This window comes from Trichomycterus rosablanca, chromosome 24 (genome assembly GCF_030014385.1).
Source record: "Trichomycterus rosablanca isolate fTriRos1 chromosome 24, fTriRos1.hap1, whole genome shotgun sequence".
In the NCBI taxonomy this organism is placed as follows: domain Eukaryota; kingdom Metazoa; phylum Chordata; class Actinopteri; order Siluriformes; family Trichomycteridae; genus Trichomycterus; species Trichomycterus rosablanca.
The window spans coordinates 18,895,096-18,915,671 of NC_086011.1; the positions used below are offsets into that span (position 1 = coordinate 18,895,096).

Genomic DNA, 20,576 nt, shown 5'->3' on the forward strand with positions numbered 1-20,576 from the left:
TTTACACTTTTAACAACTAATTTTAAATGCCTACTGTATGTTCGTATTATTATTATTATTATTATTATTATTATTATTGTTGTTATTATTATTAGATAGATAGATAGATAGATAGATAGATAGATAGATAGATAGATAGATAGATAGATAGATAGATAGATAGATACTTTATTGATCCCGAAGGAAATTAAAGCCCCAGTAGCATTATACAACAAATAATTAACAGTACAAAACAAAACAAAAGCAAACAGAAAAACTAGAACTGAGTAGTTCTTGTATTTTACATAAAATGGATAACTGGTAACTGCAATGACTATGCATGAAGTTTAGTTTCAGTGTAAAGATTGAATAGTAATTAAATTATTAAACAATAAAGTGACATTAGTAGTAGTAGTAGTATATTAATAATAATAACAATAATGATAATAATTCTAGTGGTAGTAGTAGAAGTAGTACTAGACCAAACTACACACCTTCTGTATTTTTAAGGTGGGAGGAAACCAGAGTACCCAGAGGAACACAACCCTCCTGTTTAAGGGTGCACTGATGTGTTTTCCCCCACTTTACACTGCAGGATCAAATTTGTTGTGATTAAAACTAGAATTGCATTTACTTAGTGAAAGTAGCAGTTTTATTCTGCTTTACTGTGTTTCTTAAAACTGAACAACAGCAACGTGTCTATAAACATTCACTCTGAAATGAGATCAGACCAGACTTCAGCCTGTGGGACCACAGCGGAACACAGTGTAGCACAAAACAGATAGAACTCAGAATGTATAGGAAGAGAGAAAACACCCATCTCTACAGGATGGTGGTTCTCCGGGACGTGAATCCGATGGTCCTGTTGTGAGAAGAGTGCACCGATTGTTCCATAAGATGCCAGAAAATGAGCTCATTCATTTGGGAATCTAGAGACCGAACCAAATCAGACACTCAAGTACGATTAAACTGCTTTTCTTTTCAGACAGAGACGAATTCCAGAGCGTCTTGTGACCCTTCTGGCAGCAATCCAGAGATACGAGCTGTACACATCTTCCAGACACCGGCCCTTCCTTCCTGTCGTCCTTCCTCAAGTGTGAGATTGAGATGGTATCAGTTTTATGGAGTTCCAGAGTCTGGGAGCTTCAGCACTAAACTGTCTTTTCAACATAGAAACCAATCTGGTCTTGGAAACCATCGGTGGACTCGTAACAGAGGAGTTGGGGTGTACAGAATTCTTTAAAGTGTTTGGGATCTGCAGCAAACGGCGTGGATGCCACGTAATAACATGGGTTGTAGCCTTACCACTATTCACTGTCAGTGAGGGGTTTGGCATGTTCTCTTTAATTCTGTGTCTGTGAGTTTCCTATGGGTGCTCACCTAAAAGCATGATCCCAGTGTTTTCAGACAGCACTGAACCCACCCACCGTGACCCTGATCAGGATGAAGCGGTTGGTACAACAAATGTAATTTGTGTGTTTTAGTGTTTTATTTATTTTTACACTCTCTCTATTTTGGTGTTTTAGTAAACTATGTGGGTGATAGATGAAACAGGACACAGGACAGACTAATCCGGGATTGATGCTAATCTGGGTTTACATGCGTTTGCGCATGCGCGGTTCGTAATACCGCAGACCGTGGAGGAGTGATTGGCTCCGTCCCAAATCACACAGTACAGTAATACACTGTGTATCAGTAAAACACCACCGCATGTTATTAAAACATCACCACATCAGTGTTCGGGTTTATTTAATGTGATTATTATGAATTTTGGGACTATTTTGTGCTTGCTGGACGGTTATATAAACTGGTTTCCACAGTGACGACCTAATTAGAGAGGGAGGTGCTGAGAGCGCTGTTTAGTCTTGGATTGGGACAGAACCAGGTCTGAAGGAATAGTCGGACTCTTCGATGTTATTTTGTGAATAAAAGTGTTTTTGTTTTGATTTATTTTCTCATTTTTTTGCAAGAAGATTTCTAAGATTCCAGACTGAGGTAAACAAATAACTAAAGGTTGATTTTTATGTAATGAATGGAAACTTAATTTGTGCTTAAATTGTGTCAGTGCTTAATGATCTTATTTTTATTATCAAGCAGGGTTCACTTACTTATTGGAATAATGATTTATTTATGGACTAAATGCAAGACTTGTTATTTTGTTCTACAATAGAATCTTTATGTGAAATCTATTTCAAAACAGCAAAATTTATGTAAAAACTAAAAAGATGTCAGTGATGCATCATCCAGACCACATGCAGATACTTTAAAAAGTAAAGAAATGTGATTTAATTATAAATAAGTTTAAAACAGAGAAGAAAACGTAGATCTGCATGGATGATGATTTAAAATGAAGTAAATTCTCATTTCACATTAGTACAGTTGGGGGATCAAAAGTCTGAGACCACTAGTAATAATGCATCTATTTATTATTTTTATCAAGTTTAACTCATTTTTAACACATTTGTATTAGCAGAAGTCATATAATCAGCAGAAGAATTTAAGTTAAAGTTAAATCATCAAAAAAATGGACATGAATTTCAGAATTTGCCAGGCAGGATTTTGGTGAAAGTGACCACGTCCATTCATGTGTACAGAAACTCAGGAGTCCATTGAAGCTCATGATCTATTAGATGTTGGGCTGATTTATAAATGCAGCCGATCTGATCAGCAAACAGACCTGAGGGACTTTGATCAGGACCACTGGGTTGAAGAATCTCCCAAACAGCAAGGGGTGTCAGAGGCAGCTGTAGTGAGTGCACACCCACAGTGGTCCAAAGAGATAGGTTTAAATCTAGAGGCACTTATAATTATGATTAAACACAATGCAATGGTTAAGGGCCTTGTTTAAGGGCCCAGCAACCTTCTAATCCCTAGTCCAGTACCTTAACCATTAATATACAGCTGCCACAAATACAAGCCAGAGATACAAGCCTACCTGGCACCTATAACAGATATACAGGCATCTGAATTAGTTGTCTGGGCAATGGAATGAGCTCGGAAATCATTAATTAATTGTATTTTTGTAAGTATTTAATGAACTGTTTAATGTCTTAATGTTTTTAATTCACACGACCCATTTCAGCGTAAGGGAATCTGTTTCTCCTTTGAGTGTTTTTTGAGTTTCTGGATTAGGACGGAGTCCAAAAAAGAGGCACCTCCAAACCTAAACAAGCCCCACAGTGCTGCTTACACTGATCCCGCATACTAATCAGTGTTTGTACTGGAATGAGCGGCGCTCAGGAGACGTGAAATGTGTTGCGCATCTTGCTGAAGGGCTCTTAAAGAGTAAGTGAGTAAATGCCAGGCTTCGACACTCTCGTCAGGGGTCAGTCGGTGCCCTGTGCTTGGCTGGACACAGTGTGATCTTGTCCGGGATAAAGTGATTAGTGATGAGGTGAAAATAATAAAGTAAGTGACACAGTGGTGGAGCAGGTAGTGTTGGTGCCTGAGGATCTGAGAATATGGGTTTGATCCTTGCCTTCAATTACTGTCAGCGTGCCCCGCAAGTGAATCCCTCTTTGATGCCCTGTATTTGACACCCTGGTCTTTGGGCATAGTGTTTCAGATAGGCTCTGGACCAGCTGCGTTAGGAGCGTGGGTTAGGAACGGCCCTCCTCGGCCAGGGTCGGGGTCTGCAGCGGTGGAGGAGAGATATACCTGGGGAATTGGATATGACTAGTTTGATAGAAAAAGGGAAATGCATGAATATAATAATAAATAAACATCACAGGGGCAAAGTTTAGATTGAAGATGTATAAATAAACTTTTAATCTTGACTAAACAATTCTAATATTATATTTTATCCCACAGCATCAGTCTCAGTGACCCCCTGCAGTCCAGAATGGCCCGGTTGGAGCTGATTGAACTGAAGGATCTCGCTCCCAATGACAGGATTGATTTGGCGATCCCCGCAGGACCGACAGGCTCACAGCGACCTCCGGAGCGTCTGAGCCGGACACGCACCGCCCGGCTGGTCGGGGACGCGGTGCGTTTTGAGGATCTGTTCTGGGTGACATTTAGACGAGGCGAAGGCCACGACTTCCAGACGAACAGCCACACACATCTAGCCTGGTGTGATCTGTGTGGGGAATTCATCTGGGGCGTTTACAAGCAGAGCCTGCGCTGCGTCAGTGAGTAGCGCCGCCCCGAATACTGACATACACCAAGAGGATAACCAGCTATGTACACAACACGCTTCTGTGATTTTAGAGCAAATCCCCTGATATAAAGCAGGAATCATAACAGCTACAGATCTGTTTCTTTTATGAGTTTAGAGAAAACGCATCCACACACCCACCCACCCACACACACAACCATCCACACACACACACACACACACACACAACCATCCACACACACACACACACAACCATCCACACACACACACACACACAACCATCCACACACACACACACACAACCATCCACACACACACACAACCATACACACACACACACACAACCATCCACACACACACACACACACACAACCATCCACACACACACACACACACACACACAACCATCCACACACACACACACACACAACCATCCACACACACACACAACCATCCACACAACCATCCACACACACACACACACACACACACACACAACCATCCACACACACACACACACACAACCATCCACACACACACACACACACACACACAACCATCCACACACACACACACAACCATCCACCCACACACACACACACAACCATCCACACACACACACACACACAACCATCCACACACACACACACACACACACAACCATCCACACACACACACACACACACACAACCATCCACACACACACACACACACACAACCATCCACACACACACACACACAACCATACACACACACACACACACACACACACAACCATCCACACACACACACAACCATCCACACACACACACACACACACAACCATCCACACACACACACACAACCATCCACACACACACACACACACACAACCATCCACACACACACACACAACCATCCACACACACACACACACACACACACACACACAACCATCCACACACACACACACACACACACAACCATCCACACACACACACACACACACAACCATCCACACACACACACACACACACAACCATCCACCCACACACACACACAACCATCCACACACACACACACAACCATCCACACACACACACAACCATCCACACACACACACACAACCATCCACACACACACACACACACAACCATCCACACACACACACACAACCATCCACACACACACAACCATCCACACACACACACACACAACCATCCACACACACACACAACCATCCACACACACACACACACACACAACCATCCACACACACACACAGAAACACACACACGCTCTGCAGATAAGTTTGACAGTCAGTCGGAAAAGAATGTTTATCCAGATAGCATGGGTATATCCCGCTCTGTCAGTGACACGTACGCTTTAATCACGTAGTCCAAACCCCAGATCTGCCAGGATTCTTAATTTCTAGAAACGCACGTGACATCGTCCACAGTCGAGCGAGCTTTATAGGCTATCGCTCAAGAAAGAAGGCTTTTGCTCCATAGCTTGTATTATGTTTAGTGCTTATAACTCGGACCAAGTAAAAGCAAGACAAGAGCGGATTCTTACTTGTACAGTGTATCACAAAAGTGAGTACACCCCTCACATTTCTGCAAATATTTTATTATATCTTTTCATGGGACAACACTATAGACATGAAACTTGGATATAACTTAGAGTAGTCAGTGTACAACTTGTATAGCAGTGTAGATTTACTGTCTTCTGAAAATAACTCAACACACAGCCATTAATGTCTAAATGGCTGGCAACATAAGTGAGTACACCCCACAGTGAACATGTCCAAATTGTGCCCAAAGTGTCAATATTTTGTGTGACCACCATTATTATCCAGCACTGCCTTAACCCTCCTGGGCATGGAATTCACCAGAGCTGCACAGGTTGCTACTGGAATCCTCTTCCACTCCTCCATGATGACATCACGGAGCTGGTGGATGTTAGACACCTTGAACTCCTCCACCTTCCACTTGAGGATGCGCCACAGGTGCTCAATTGGGTTTAGTCCATCACCTTTACCTTCAGCTTCCTCAGCAAGGCAGTTGTCATCTTGGAGGTTGTGTTTGGGGTCGTTATCTTGTTGGAAAACTGCCATGAGGCCCAGTTTTCGAAGGGAGGGGATCATGCTCTGTTTCAGAATGTCACAGTACATGTTGAAATTCATGTTTCCCTCAATGAACTGCAGCTCCCCAGTGCCAGCAACACTCATGCAGCCCAAGACCATGATGCTACCACCACCATGCTTGACTGTAGGCAAGATACAGTTGTCTTGGTACTTCTCACCAGGGCGCCGCCACACATGCTGGACACCATCTGAGCCAAACAAGTTTATCTTGGTCTCGTCAGACCACAGGGCATTCCAGTAATCCATGTTCTTGGACTGCTTGTTTTCAGCAAACTGTTTGCTGGCTTTCTTGTGCGTCAGCTTCCTTCTGGGATGACGACCATGCAGACCGAGTTGATGCAGTGTGCGGCGTATGGTCTGAGCACTGACAGGCTGACCTCCCACGTCTTCAACCTCTGCAGCAATGCTGGCAGCACTCATGTGTCTATTTTTTAAAGCCAACCTCTGGATATGACGCCGAACACGTGGACTCGACTTCTTTGGTCGACCCTGGCGAAGCCTGTTCCGAGTGGAACCTGTCCTGGAAAATTGCTGTATGACCTTGGCCACCGTGCTGTAGCTCAGTTTCAGGGTGTTAGCAATCTTCTTATAGCCCAGGCCATCTTTGTGGAGAGCAACAATTCTATTTCTCACATCCTCAGAGAGTTCTTTGCCATGAGGTGCCATGTTGAATATCCAGTGGCCAGTATGAGAGAATTGTACCCAAAACACCAAATTTAACAGCCCTGCTCCCCATTTACACCTGGGACCTTGACACATGACACCAGGGAGGGACTACGACACATTTGGGCACAATTTGGACATGTTCACTGTGGGGTGTACTCACTTATGTTGCCAGCTATTTAGACATTAATGGCTGTGTGTTGAGTTATTTTCAGAAGACAGTAAATCTACACTGCTATACAAGCTGTACACGGACTACTCTAAGTTATATCCAAGTTTCATGTCTATAGTGTTGTCCCATGAAAAGATATAATGAAATATTTGCAAAAATTTGAGGGGTGTACTCACTTTTGTGATACACTGTATGGCAGCCTCTGAGCCTGTGGTGTTATAAAGCTTGCTTGACTGTGAGCAGCGTCATTTTTTTGCCAGACAAAGTGCGAGTTCCAGTCATTTAGTCACATAAGAGGAACAGTTGCAGAAATCAGGTGGATCCACCCCGAACACTGTGCCAATCCATTACAGGGCAACACACACTCACATCTTAGGGACAGTTTACAGCAGCCACTCCACCTTCTGCATCAAGCCTGTGTTGCCTTTAACGATCATAGGTTTATAGTTTTGATGCTGCCTGCTTGTCCGTGTGGCCCTCGGGCCCTGGGATTGAGGCCCTAACTGTATGAGGTGAGAGAAGCAGGCTGAGTGACTGGGTGAAGCAGGCTGTTTAATGACCCGGAGTGAAAGTGGGGTAGCAGGAATCAGACTACTAATGAATCAGGGTCGCGATCCTTCTCACCGCTAGATGGCGCCACTCATACTGGCTCCAACTTCCAGAAAAAAAAGATAAATCGTTGAAAAATAAGAAAATAAAACCACACAAATAAAATAATAAAGCAGAACTTTAAATTCTGTATACAACATTAGAGCAACGGTACTGGACTGGGCATCAGAAGGTTGCTGGTTCAAGCCCTACCACTGCCAAGTTGCCACTGTTGGACCCCTGAGCGCTGAGGCTCTTAACCCTCAGTTGGGTCCCTCGCTTTTATTGCTTGATTTGTTTACAGTCGTAATTGTAAGTCGATTTGGATTAAAATCATCCGCTTAATGCTGCAAATATTGGACGGTTAGAATGCAAAGCAGATTCATCTTATTTATACAGATGAAATAATTGCAATTGTTGATTAACTCAACTGTTATTTATTAATTAATTTATTTATTTATTTAAATCAGAACTATCTCTTACACAACATCCAGCCTCGTACCCTCTTTTAGTGCTTTTGATGATTCGCTCACATTTCAGTGTGGAACGTTTTGCAAGATGAAAATTGAGGAGCATCTGGGAATGTTTTTCATACCACCAGTGAGACTCCGCTGGGTACCAGAGTTTGAGAACCACTGTTCCAGATGTTGTCGGGTTTTTTTAGACCGTTCTGGTTGTGGTAACAGATCGGCTGCACAGTTCGTACGAGCGATGTGACGTACGGAAACGATTCGCTTCTGAAACTAAGTATGAACTACTCAGTTTTGTGCATTTCCGTTTTCCATTTACTTTCCAAATCCAGTCACCACACAGGCCGAGGAGAGCTGAGACTATCACCCGTCTCCTCTCACACAAATCTTTTCACCTGCCAGCGACGGAGTCTCACTGCAAACCGCACAGCGTACGAACAAACTCAGCACTAGTGCAGGCGCCTCGACCAGACCGCAGAGCTCACTGTATAGCACCAACAGTTTTTAGAAGGTAGAAGGATTGGGAGAACATGCCAAACCTCTCACAGACAGTGACCGGAGGTGCACACTGACTCTTTATCTGTTGAATCACGGTTGATGTGTGTGTGTGTGTGTGTGTGTGTGTGTGTGTGTGTGTGTGTGTGCAGACTGCAGGTACACGTGTCATTACCGCTGTCGGCCTTTAATCCAGCTGGACTGTGAGGCCGTTGTCGGACCCTCAGACCTCACCGAGGATGTGGAGACGGACACCGACGTGGTAAGAGACGCTTCACCTCCGACCCTCATGACACTCCTCCAGGGCAGCAGAGGATTGTGGGTATTCTTGAGCCATACACTGAACCTAATGTAATAACGACGGTGTAATAACACTGTTATTGTGGATGTGAATTATAATCAGCAGGTTTGGTTCTGAGAGGTCAGATTTACTTCATTATGGAATTTAAATATTTAATTATAGCGTTCAAACAATCAAATCAAATCAAAAATAACTTTTATTTTAGTGCAAAATGTTTAAGTATTATTAAAAAAAATTAAGAAAAAAATCCTGCAGGTTTTTCATGAGTGTGCTGTAGTCAGGTAATAGTGTGCATGTGTGTGTGTGTGTGTGCGTGTCTGGGTGTATGAGTGTATATATGTGTGTGTGTGTGTGTGTGTGTGTGCGTGCGTGTCTGGGTGTATGAGTGTATATATGTGTGTGTGTGTGTGTGTGCATGTGTGTGTGCATGTGTGTGTGTGTATTTGATTTTGTGTGTGTGTGTGTGTGTATGAGTGTGTGTGTGTGTGTGTATTTGAGTATGTGTGTGTATATGTGTGTGTCTGTATGTGTGTGTATTTGAGTATGTGTGTTTGTACATTTTTGTGTATGTTTGTGTGTGTGTATGTATGAATATTTGTGTGTGTGTGTGTATGTGTGTGTGTATGAATGTGTGTGTGTGTGTGTGTGTGTGTATACTTCATATGTATTGTTCAGTATTGGGGGATGAGTGATGTAGTGCTGATGCCCCTGTAACCCTCCACCCCCGAGCCCCCTCACCATTTTGGGATGAGGTGGAGGTGCGATTTTATTACCCCGGTCGGTGTGGAGCACCACGCTTGATTTACAGCGTTACGTTACCGAGCAACAGCACAATACAGCATCTGTTCACATCCCTCTCTGGGACTCTGGAGTGAAATAACGGCCGCCGGCACATTTCACTTAATACTGACGGAGATCCAGTCGTTCATCAGCAGGACTGTTAGAAGCGTGCTCTTATTTCATGAATAACATAATGAATTAGCGCATCACACGTCATCCTGATCAAGGTCTGGGTGAGAGTGGAGCCTATCCCAGAAACAACTACAAGCTGGGAATTCATGTGTTTACACCAGTAATGTGCTGGTTTGGCATAAATGGGCTTTCTGAGTACGTGACTCTAATATGGGTGGCACGGTGGCTTACCTCTATAGCAAGAAGGTCCTGGGTTCGAGTCCCAAACGGAGCGGTAAAACAGACAATGAATGAATATGAGCAGATATGAGACTGTAGACGGAGCAGGAGAGGGTGAGACGACGGGTAGGAGGGTAACAGGAGGGTGTTATTGGTTAAATAATGGGGATGGGGGTGAGGGGGGTGGGAATAGTCAGCTGGTCAGGGAAAACCTAATTAGTTAAAAGAAAGGAAGGGCACTCCCACAACGTTTGTCCACACACGACATCCTTCTGTCTGGAGAACATATTCAGATTAGGACCAAGTGTGTCAGCGGTGCCCAGTCCTGACCCCTCAAATCCTAATTAAGCAAGGCGTGACAAGGGGGTCCGAGAGGCGAGGGGAGGTGCCGTCTGTCAGAGTAAAATACAGTGCAGGAGGGGCCGTGTTTGGGAGGTGGGGGGTATCGTAAATACACCCTCTGTACCATTCCGAGAGGATCACAGAGCGACCGGCAGCTCGACTCAGAGCTCTGACCCATGATGCTCGTTTAGTTCATGGTTCCGGTCCAGGTCGGTCTGGACGGCTGGTAGTGAAGGCAGAGGTGGAGGGCATGGATGAAGAGAAGAAGCTGGATTTCGGGGGGTCGTGGGGCAGCCGGAGCGCCGCCAGCAGCGGGTACTGCAGCCAGGACGATTCGGACTCCGAGCTCGAGCATTTCTTCACCGCGCGTAGCTCCTTAAACCCCCGACCTGAGAGATCTGAGGTGAGCGGCGTGGAACTACACGAGCTGATTACACGTATGTGACCCTGTCACTGCAGCTACAGTCAGTGCTTGTTGTGTTGTGGCCTCACAGCGAGAAGGTCCTGGGTTCGATTCCAGGCAGGCGACCAGGGTCCTTTCTGTGTGGGGTTTGCATGTTGTCCCAGTGTCTGTGTGGGGATGGACACAGTTTGGATCTTCATGGGTTGGGTGATGATGGGTCTCTCTGTCTCTCTCTTTCTGTCTCTCTCTCTCTGTCTCTCTCTCTCTCTGTAGGATGCCGTGGTTGAACACGGTAAACAGCAGCAGCTCTGCGACACCAAACTCCAGCACAAGATTAAAGAATATAACGCTCAGATCAACACCAACCTCTACATGAGTCTGGTATTACATACATACTCATCCACTCGTACTCAGTACCCATTTCATCTCGATCCTGGGGTGGGCACAGAGCACAGGGCACCAGTCCACACCAGTCGTTTGAGTGTATTTGGGAGGTGGCAGGACATCGGAGCATCTGTTTAGTACTACATAGGCAGTAAATAGATGTTTGGACTAAACCCAGGAGCCTCGGTTGTGCAGCAACTACACTGCCATCCCACAGTGTGCCCTGTTAAAGGAATAGTGGGTACCACGCAGCATCACGGGTCCCGAGGACCTCGGTTTGAGTGAATTTAATGCCATGGGATGAATATGCACCCTACATGCGGCGGGTACTCCAGAAGGTGGATTTCCTGCTCTAAACCTTCCCTAGCTGTCCAGGATATGTTCTCGCCTCGAGTCCAGTGCTGCTGGACCCACCTCAACCCTGACCAGCATGAATGTTGTTTTTGTTTGTTTTTTTAACAGAACATCATTAGTATGTTTTCATTACATTCAGCCCTGTTAGTTATTAGATCATCTTCATCACATTTTACCACAACGCTGTCCTGGTCAGGGTCACAGGGAGTCCGGTAGTGTAGATGCCTGACCAGCCGCTGTGTAACGTCCCGATTAGAGCCCAGACTCCTGACTGGCACCCAGTGTTTCTAGTGTTTCTAAACTTCACATGCACTGCAATCCTGACCAGGATGAAACTCAGGATACAGAAATAAATAAATGAGGTTTTTAAACGAACATCCTGTCGTGTCCTTTCAGAAGAGAGACGGCTCGTACACGGGCTTCATCAAGGTCCAGTTCCAGCTGGTTCGACCCGTCTCTCTCCTCTCCCCCCGGAGACCCTCGCTCTCCTCCCTCTCGGCCCGGTCTGATCCCCGTACGTCCTTCTACCTGCCGCGCGAGACGACGAAGCAGCTCCACGTGAGCTCACGGACTCGGGTTCGGGAGGTGATCGAGGCCCTGCTTAACAAGTTCACCGTGGTGGACAACCCCGCCAAGTTTGCTCTGTTCGAACGCAGCGAGAGGAGCGAGCAGGGTGAGGAGCACACCAGAACCTCGTACAGTTTATCAGACGTCCGAATACTTGTGACCGTGTAGTGTAATTTACTCCGTATTTCCGTCTCTGACAGTGTACGTCAGGAAGCTGCGGGACGACGAGCGTCCACTCCTGCTGCGCCTGTGCGCCGGACCCAGTGAGGACTCGCTCAGCTTCGTGCTCAAAGAGAACGAAACCGGAGACGTCAACGTAAGTCCAGATTCACCTGAAACGCACTCGCACACCAGACACACAACGTCAGGTCAAAAATATGTGGTCAGCCCTTCTGATTATTTTATTTACAGCATTTAGCAGCACGTTTACCTAATAATTGTGACCAAATATGATCCAGTTAAGGGTTTAAGGGTGCAACACTGGCGGCTTGTCAGCGGTGGGACTCAAACTACCGACCTCCTGATCAGTTGCTTGGGTCTGTCCGAAAACAAAGATGCATTTTCCATCATCCTACACTCCAGAGAAGAAGGCATGTCTAAATTCTTAGCCCCCATAAAATGCTCCTACTGAGGTGCCTTAATTCTGAGTGATGATCTGACTGAATAATGAGGGAGCGTCCGACGCCTCCTCAGCGCTGAAGATCAATCCCAGCATTCAGTGCGGCACGACTTTTCTCACAAAAAACTACAAACATGCAGGTCAATGAACACGGAGCAACCAACGGAGTTCTTTTCACATGTTAATAAATTCTCATTGATGTTTAATCTGTATAAAGGTGTAATTATATGAGTGTCGTTTATTTGTAAATTGGGGCGTCAGGGACAGTTTAAGCGTTTTCGGGACATGGAGCCTCATGAGCTCCAGGTCTTATTAGGATCCTCTCTACTGACGTAGCTGATCAGGTAGGTAGTAGAGGGAGCAGGGCGGGTCACCAGGTTTTTGGATAGACCCAGCGAATGTACATGAATAGCAAATTGAAGTGAAATAAACCCAGCGTGAAGTAACATGAAGCGTGTCTCCGGGCAGTGGGACGCCTTTAGCCTCCCCGAGCTGAGCAACTTCCTGAGAATCCTGCAGAGAGAGGAGGAGGACCACGTCCGGCAGATCGTCCGGCGCTACTCGCAGGCTCGGGAGAAGCTGAAGGAAGCGCTGAGGAGCTTCAGCACGCCGGGATGAACACGACCTGGAGGACGTGACGTCAGAGCATCGCCTGAACCAACACTGTGAATCCTGTCTGCTGCTGTAAGAGCTCGGAGATACTGGAGTAGCGTTTACCTGTAACTGCAGCCTGGACTGGACTGTACAATCCCACACCGCTCCCTGCTGTGTATTTATATCTGAGCTGTGTGCAAAATTCCTCCCTGTTGGGCATTTTAGCACTTATTGAAGTGTTAATTGCTTTATTTTAGAGAATAGAGATCCGTAACGGCTCCCTGTCAGGGTGTTATAGTCTTTATTTCATATCCTGTATTATGCAGCTATACAGAACGTGCACAAGTGGCTCATAATTATTCTTAAAATCATTAACTTATTTATAAAACATAATATTTGTTAATAGTGCAGCACTGTGGAGTTAGAACCTTGGGGTCTGGGTTCATTCTGGGGTCTTCTGATCGCTGTCTGTGAGGATGTTCCTCCAGTGCGGAAGCTGGATTGGCTTCTGTAGTTACACCTTAGACGTCTGAGACCAAGAACTTCTCACTAACTGAGTAAAATCAGGCGTAGCTTGTGGTTTTGGTATGAAAACCTGATAAAACATGATTATATGATATTAGTGTTATAAAATTCAGGAGAGAAAACGTCTTTGAGAGTTCAGACAACTTTTAACCTCAAAAGCCTTAAAACCTCAAACAGAAACGTGTGTGTGTGTGAGTTTATCATCCTGAAATAAACTGTGAATCTAATAAAATATTTTTACAGTAAACATGGCATGGTGTATAGATGTGGGACTGTGTGTTTTGTGGTGTCTTTTATACCTGTTTTATACCCAGGTGGTGGAATGAACTTCTCCTTTGTGTTCGAACAGCTGAGTATCTCGAGTGGTGACAGAAGACCCTCGTTACCTTTTCATTAAGTACCTGAGGAGAAATAACCTCACACTTGAAACCGAGTGTTTCTTTCTGACAGGGTTTCAGCAGATTTGAGTTTTTGTCTGTTTGTACCATATTTAAGGTAACGTGTATTGAGGGAAACAAAGCACTTATGTTTATGATATGAATGTAAATCAAGGGCTGTACGTACATTGATTTATGAACAAGAAAAGAGGAAATAGAGGCCGGACAGGTGAAACTGCTGTTGGAGAACTGTGTGTGTATGTGCTTTACACAAGGTGTAGATAAACAGGTCCCAGATTAGGTCCTGGTAAAGGTCAACTGGTATGTTTCTGAATAAAAAACGACGACCTATTGATAATAATGAATTCCATACATACATGGTAATACATGTTTTTTAGTTATGGTTTCCTAATATCCTACTTGATCTCATTAATGGAGGACTTCTGGAGAAGATTTAATCTTAAGGAAAGTAAATCTAGGTACATCAGGAGAACTGAAACGTGTCTATAGTGGCTAAAATGTAGTGAACGTCGAACCAATGCATAAACATAAACATTTGTAAGATGCATTTTAAAAGGTTTACTTGGAATAAGGCAAGCTTATCTGGCTATGAAGCCCATTTTGTTGTTTGTTTAAATATTTATTGATTAAATGTAAACACATTTGATTGGTTTTGAAGGCATTCGTCAACTATCTACCCCTTGTTAGGGTACTAATGTAGTGATCGGAAGTTAACAATAAATGGTTCAAGCTTTATCACCACCATGTTGCCAATGCTGGACCCCTGAGTAAGACCCTTGATATAAACTAAAGAGCCTGTGCTATGAAAAATGCCTTAAATGTTAAGAAAAGACCCCCCACATCACCCAATACCTACATAAACGTTACAACGAAGCCACCAGGTAACTGAACCCATCATCCCACGACCTCGATTAGTGAAAATGAATAAATGCTGTAAGAATGTGAGCTATTGTTAAATTATCTGATGATTATCATACACTTATCAAGTTATTTGAAAAGAAAATAATGGATATGGAAATTAAATCGCACGTCATGTCGACTAGCCGTGTCATGACATTTTGTATGCTAATAAAGGAAGGGGGTGCATAATTTCACTTCCGGGGTGCGCTTTCTTTCAGCGTTGCTTTTTTTCGTGACGCAGCGCTCGCCTCACTTCGGCAGCGGTGCCGCTTCATTTAGCATCTTTAAACGTCAAATTTTCATCTACAGCGCAATTTTATTACCTAGATTTACTGGTTAAACTGATGACATTGTACACAGGTAAGTGTCATTATAGTTATAACGTTTTGCGAATAAATATTTCAGATTAAAATATGAGCATGCTAAGCTAAGCTAGTTTGCTGTTAGCCAGATTTCGCACACTTTTGAGACCGTGATGAAGCCAGGCTTTGGGTTATTTACACAAAAGTAGGTCATATATGTTTTAAAACTAAATATGGTTCATTTTGTGGAAGCTGGACGGATTTAGGAAACGTTTCTGCATTAAAAGCATTACGTTCTAACGAGCTAGCTGTCTCAGAGCACACAGGCTGCGTCCCAAAACGCATACTACTCTACTAGATAGTACACCAACAGTAAGGATACAGTGCTCATTGTACTATACTATCAAGTACGATAGTATGCAAGTGCTCAGGGTGTAATACATCCCTAATCTAATCTGTGAACTAGATCAATCTAAGATAAATACCGTTATAAGTTATAAATATTTAGCATTTTTAATTTTTTCTTTCACTTAAATATCAAATAATAAAATTTACCTTTTATTTTTCTTTTGTTGGATGTTTTTATAGACTCAGAGGTCATAGAGTCCTGATACTACACTGTCAGTACTTCATGTCAGTGTTGCCTTTTAAATCTTATCCATCTGTCTAGGTTTGTTTGGGTAGCACTGTCACCTCATAGCCAGAAGGTCCTGGGTTCGATCCCCAGGCGGGGCGGTCCGGTCCGGGTCCTTTATGTGTGGAGTTTGCATGTTCTCCCCGTGCCTGCGTTGGTTTCCTCTGGGTGCTCCGGTTTCCTCCCACAGTCCAAAAACATGCAAGTGAGGTGATCTGGAGATACAAAAGTGTCCATGATGTGTTCGATATAACCCTGTGAACTGATTAACCTTGTGTAATGAGTAACTATGAATGTAACCAAAGTCTAAAACATGACGGTAAAATCCTAATAAGCAAACAAACATCTAGGTTTGTTTTTTTAATCCTGTACTCACTGACAGCACTGTTCTGTACACAATTAAGAGATTAATTTCATTCAAATCTATTTTAGTGCTCCTTTGTTCTACCGTTTTGCTGGCAAAACAAAATATAGTGTAGATAGTGCGTATCAGTAAATGTTCCCCAGTTTAGATTTTAATTTTGTTTAAACACACTTAAATGCTTCTTAAATGCTTATAGTAATCTGTGTGTTTAAACTTTGCACTTTAACTGTGTGTGTGTTTGTGTATTCTTCCATTTCAGCATTGAATCACCCATGAGTGAACACCGGCCAGGAAAATAATGTCCCGCGGTTGAACATGGGCGGCAGCGGCTCCAAAACCAAAGGCTACTGGCCCTTCTCAGGCTCGGCCAGTGTGGACGATGCTGCCAAAGAGGTTAACGAGCAGTCGCTGGCCAGAGTGCGCAGCTTCCAAAACGGAACTCCCTTCGTGTTTACCAGGAGGGGGTAAATATAGCCTCATAAACACACTCGTGGCCCCCTGTCGAGTGATTGCGCAACATTGAGTATTTTTACATGCACACTAGTGAAAACATCATCATCAATCTCTTTCTGATTATTTAAGTGTAATTCAGATCAGGTTCAGAGCATTTCAAGTAACCAGATTTTAGGTCTAAATGAAATTAGACTGTAATATACTTTATTCTTTAATCTGAAGTTTGAATCTGCAAAATGAAGCTCTGCCTCATGAACACCAAACCAGTAGTGTATAGCATTGAGTCTGTATTGTTAGTTGTTGCACAAGACTAAACTCCTGTTGTCCTGAATGTTCATGTTTAGCTCGATGTACTTCGATGAGGATGGAGACCTGGCCCACGAGTTCTACGAGGAGATGGTGGTGACGAAGAACGGCCGAAAAAGAGCCAAACTGAAGAGGATCCAGAAGAACCTCATACCTCAGGTGATTGACTGTGTGTGTGTGTGTGTGTGTGTGTGTGTGTGTTTTTTTATTCAGCAGTTTGATCATTCTGGCTGTGTCTGAGGGAGTGTGGAAGGAAGGGCAGTTTCTCAGGCTATTTGAGGTGCCTGCACGAGTGGTGGACGATACACTGAGGGCACATGTGTCCCAATCCACATGGTTTTGCTATAATCACATGAGAAATGAGTACAGCACTGTTGGTATTGTTGCGGGGGTGCTGGTAGTGACTTCAAGCTCTTGAGTCCAACAGACGAGTGCTCGTGCCATGGGGGGTGGGGTCTACTGGACTGGACATGCGACCTCCCATTCTGTCTGGTCGGAGCACCTTCTGTATGCTGAGTCTTTGTGCACAAGACAGGGGGTGCATGATAGTCTTAGCTCTCCTCGGCCAGAGCGAGGGTGGTACAAGCACCAAGATAAATGCAGTGTTTAGATTAGGAGAAGAATCTGGAAAATCTGTGTAAACACACACACACACACTATAATCTCTCTCTCTCTCTCTTTCTGTGTCTCTCTCGCTGTGTCTCTCTCTCTGTGTCTCTCTCTCTCTGTGTAGGGAATAATTGAGCTGGATCACCCCTGCCTCCACGTAGACTTTCCCATCGTCATCTGTGAAGTTTGATGAAGGATTTAGTCGGATAACGTGCATGTGTGCGCACACGCACACACACACACACACACACACACACACACACTAAAACACAACACACAAGAAGATCCTGCTTACATCTACGGACCGCTTCACCTCTGCGTGTGTGTCACCCCCATGTGGCTGTTCAGGACTCCCAGCCTGCACTGAGTGTGTGTGTGTGTGTGTGAGTGTGAGAGAGAGATTTGGAATAGACATATCTCTGAGTGTGTGTGGGATGTAGCCAGTTCCGAAGCCAGTGTGTCCATATTATTGTGGGACGATGAGTATCTATTTATAGCTCGTCCAGTGTGTGTGTGTGTGTGTGTGTGTGGCCCCCCGCGTTAGGTTCAGATTCAGCCCCGTTCGGAACGTACGGACACCCCCAGGACTTCTGGACCTCTGACGTCTCTAGAACCCCCTCAACGTTCCTCCAGAACACTATCAGTCCGGCTGTAGACTCCGAGGATTCACGTCCTGATGAACTGATCCACGTTCCCGCAGTCATGAAGTCAAACCCCCTCAGCTGTGTACTGCGCTCCGATAGGCTGTTTTATTTCTAGTCATGCTGTTTGATCGGGTAGCTGCGCAGGACCCTCACTGTGACCACGCCCACTACGTAATCACTTCTGTAGCAGAATTATTTCACTGTTAATTTATTACAATCAGTGCAAATGGATTGTTTTGTTTTGTTTTTTTAAAGGAAAGAAATATAACACCTGTAAATAAACGCTGGTTTGTGTTTTTATTTGTCGTGAGAAAATGCAGGACGCTCGCTGAGCTCAGGATGGATAAAAAAAAATAAAAAATTTAATATTATAAATACTTGGATTGCTCATCTAAGTGAACACTGGAGCATCACTTGGACTCAAACTCCGGTCCTGGACCCCCCCGGTCTCTACAGTGTTAGACTAAGGGGTCAGACTGCTGTGATCATGAAGTACACTTGTAGTCTTTTCCTCCTTTCTTCTTGTATCAAACCCCCTTCATCTCCAAATTTAATCGTTTTTAATTCCCGATTGTGAATCTGCGGCAGCTTGCACAACTTCCACACGCCCCCTCTGACACGTGCCCAGTCTGCGCCCGTTTCTTATCGCATGCTGGTGTTGGGTTCCCATGTGAGATTGAGATTGAGTATTGTAGCAGCCGTCTAACCTTCCCTCCCTCAAACACGACCAACTGAGTTGGTGGCTCAGCTGAGATTCGAACCTGTGGGTTTGAATCCTAAGCAGTGGTGAGCTTATTTGGTAGACTGTTAAGTCTTTTCCAAAGTCAGACACCAATCCTTCTCTTGATCATTAGAATGATCTTTTACAATACTTCAACAGAAAGGTCTTGCTGATCTTTGCACCAGCACTTTCCATACATTACGTCTATTATACAGTATATTATACTCCATGATCATGTATGAACCCTTCAAATAGCTGCATTATTCAGAAATCTTTGAGGGGATTTTCTGCCTACTGGAGACATCAAAACATCGAGGACAGAGTGTTCACTCACATCAGTCCATCGTTTGATGCCTCTGCAGGGGGGAACTCCACAATCGTTAGTGTGTGTGTGTGCTTCCTGTGTCCTCAAAAGGGAGAAAAGACAGTGACCCTTGAAAGGAAAGTTAAATGTACCCGGGAGCGGGCGGAAACCGGCGCACTTCCTTAGTGGTGCAGGAAAAACGCAAGCATGTGCCCTCGTAAGCGAAAGCTTGCACATCTCTGTCACATGAGTTTTCTTTGGCATTAAAAAGCCGATGTTTTCTTTAATCTGCCCGTTATTGCAGGGTGAACAGAACGGGCAGTTGGCTCGGATAGGACGTGCTGACTTGGGGTAAAAATGTGAGCAACAGAGGAAAGGAAATAAGAACGGGCGTTGGTGCGTGTTTACAAGAACTCGGGTTCAGAATGTTAATAAAAAAATGGTCATATGGCTGCCGAACATTAGATGCGTGACGCATTATTGAGAGATTTACATTTTAAAAAGCACGCAGATGTAACGTAAATACTGTATAATAACATAAACAAGTCTTTGATGGTGTACTTTTGATGCCGATTGTTCCTCCATGCCGGAACATCACGCAATGCCAGCGTGTATAACAGGGTGGTCGCCTTCAGCCAAGAGACAAATCGATCTTCGCTTTTATTATTTCCATGTGACACAAAGTTTCTCTCCTATATAGAAAACAGGAGTGTGCTCTAGACCAGGCCTGATACACGGCGGGTCACATACCCACCTCCACCAGCTGCTGGTACAAACACGTGTTTGTCGTTACTCGTAAGAATTTCGTTGTGTAACACGGGCACAAACACACTTTGAAGTCCTTGACGTGAACGTCTAGTGCATCCAGATTTCCTGGCATGTGGGGCTCAGATCCAGAAGATTAAAGTTTCAAGATTTACCCTTGACCTTCAATTGTACAGGGCTCTCGAACACTCCTCTAACTGATCTGTAAACGGATCATCGGTGATTAAAGCCTGATGAATCACGAATCAAACTGAAACCCCCTGAAAATTAATGCATCTTAAGCCTAGAACAACTAGACAGTGACCCCCCGACATCTGTGTGCACTTGTGATGTTGAAATGTTGAACA

The 20,576-nt window shown here is 44.4% G+C and overlaps 2 protein-coding genes and 1 long non-coding RNA gene across 5 annotated transcripts; 2 read left to right on the forward strand and 1 right to left on the reverse strand.

Moving 5' to 3' along the window:
- The first annotated feature begins 1,620 nt into the window (after positions 1-1,620).
- On the forward strand, positions 1,621-13,461 carry rassf1 (Ras association domain family member 1). Of its 3 annotated transcripts, XM_062986807.1 has the most exons (8): positions 2,974-3,001; positions 3,112-3,268; positions 3,790-4,109; positions 8,762-8,871; positions 11,060-11,167; positions 11,921-12,197; positions 12,292-12,407; positions 13,179-13,461. In XM_062986807.1, the coding sequence occupies exons 3-8, from the start codon at positions 3,821-3,823 to the stop codon at positions 13,326-13,328; spliced, it is 1,050 nt and encodes a 349-aa protein (XP_062842877.1). In that variant the 5' UTR covers positions 2,974-3,001; positions 3,112-3,268; positions 3,790-3,820; the 3' UTR covers positions 13,329-13,461. The 3 variants fall into 3 exon arrangements, with proteins under 3 accessions (XP_062842876.1, XP_062842875.1, XP_062842877.1); XM_062986806.1 differs by lacking the exons at positions 2,974-3,001; positions 3,112-3,268 and adding an exon at positions 1,621-1,974; XM_062986805.1 differs by lacking the exons at positions 2,974-3,001; positions 3,112-3,268 and adding an exon at positions 2,596-2,728.
- A 117-nt stretch (positions 13,462-13,578) lies between these two features.
- On the reverse strand, positions 13,579-16,315 carry LOC134301895 (uncharacterized). Its single transcript, XR_010007488.1, has 3 exons — positions 15,985-16,315; positions 14,129-14,230; positions 13,579-13,899 (listed from the first exon to the last, which is right to left on the reverse strand). It is a non-coding gene; the product is annotated as an uncharacterized LOC134301895 (long non-coding RNA).
- On the forward strand, positions 15,341-18,721 carry tusc2b (tumor suppressor 2, mitochondrial calcium regulator b). Its single transcript, XM_062986817.1, has 4 exons — positions 15,341-15,487; positions 16,687-16,891; positions 17,225-17,345; positions 17,920-18,721. Exons 2-4 carry the CDS (start codon positions 16,743-16,745, stop codon positions 17,983-17,985), a joined length of 336 nt encoding a protein of 111 aa, XP_062842887.1. The 5' UTR covers positions 15,341-15,487; positions 16,687-16,742; the 3' UTR covers positions 17,986-18,721.
- The last annotated feature ends 1,855 nt before the right edge of the window (positions 18,722-20,576 follow it).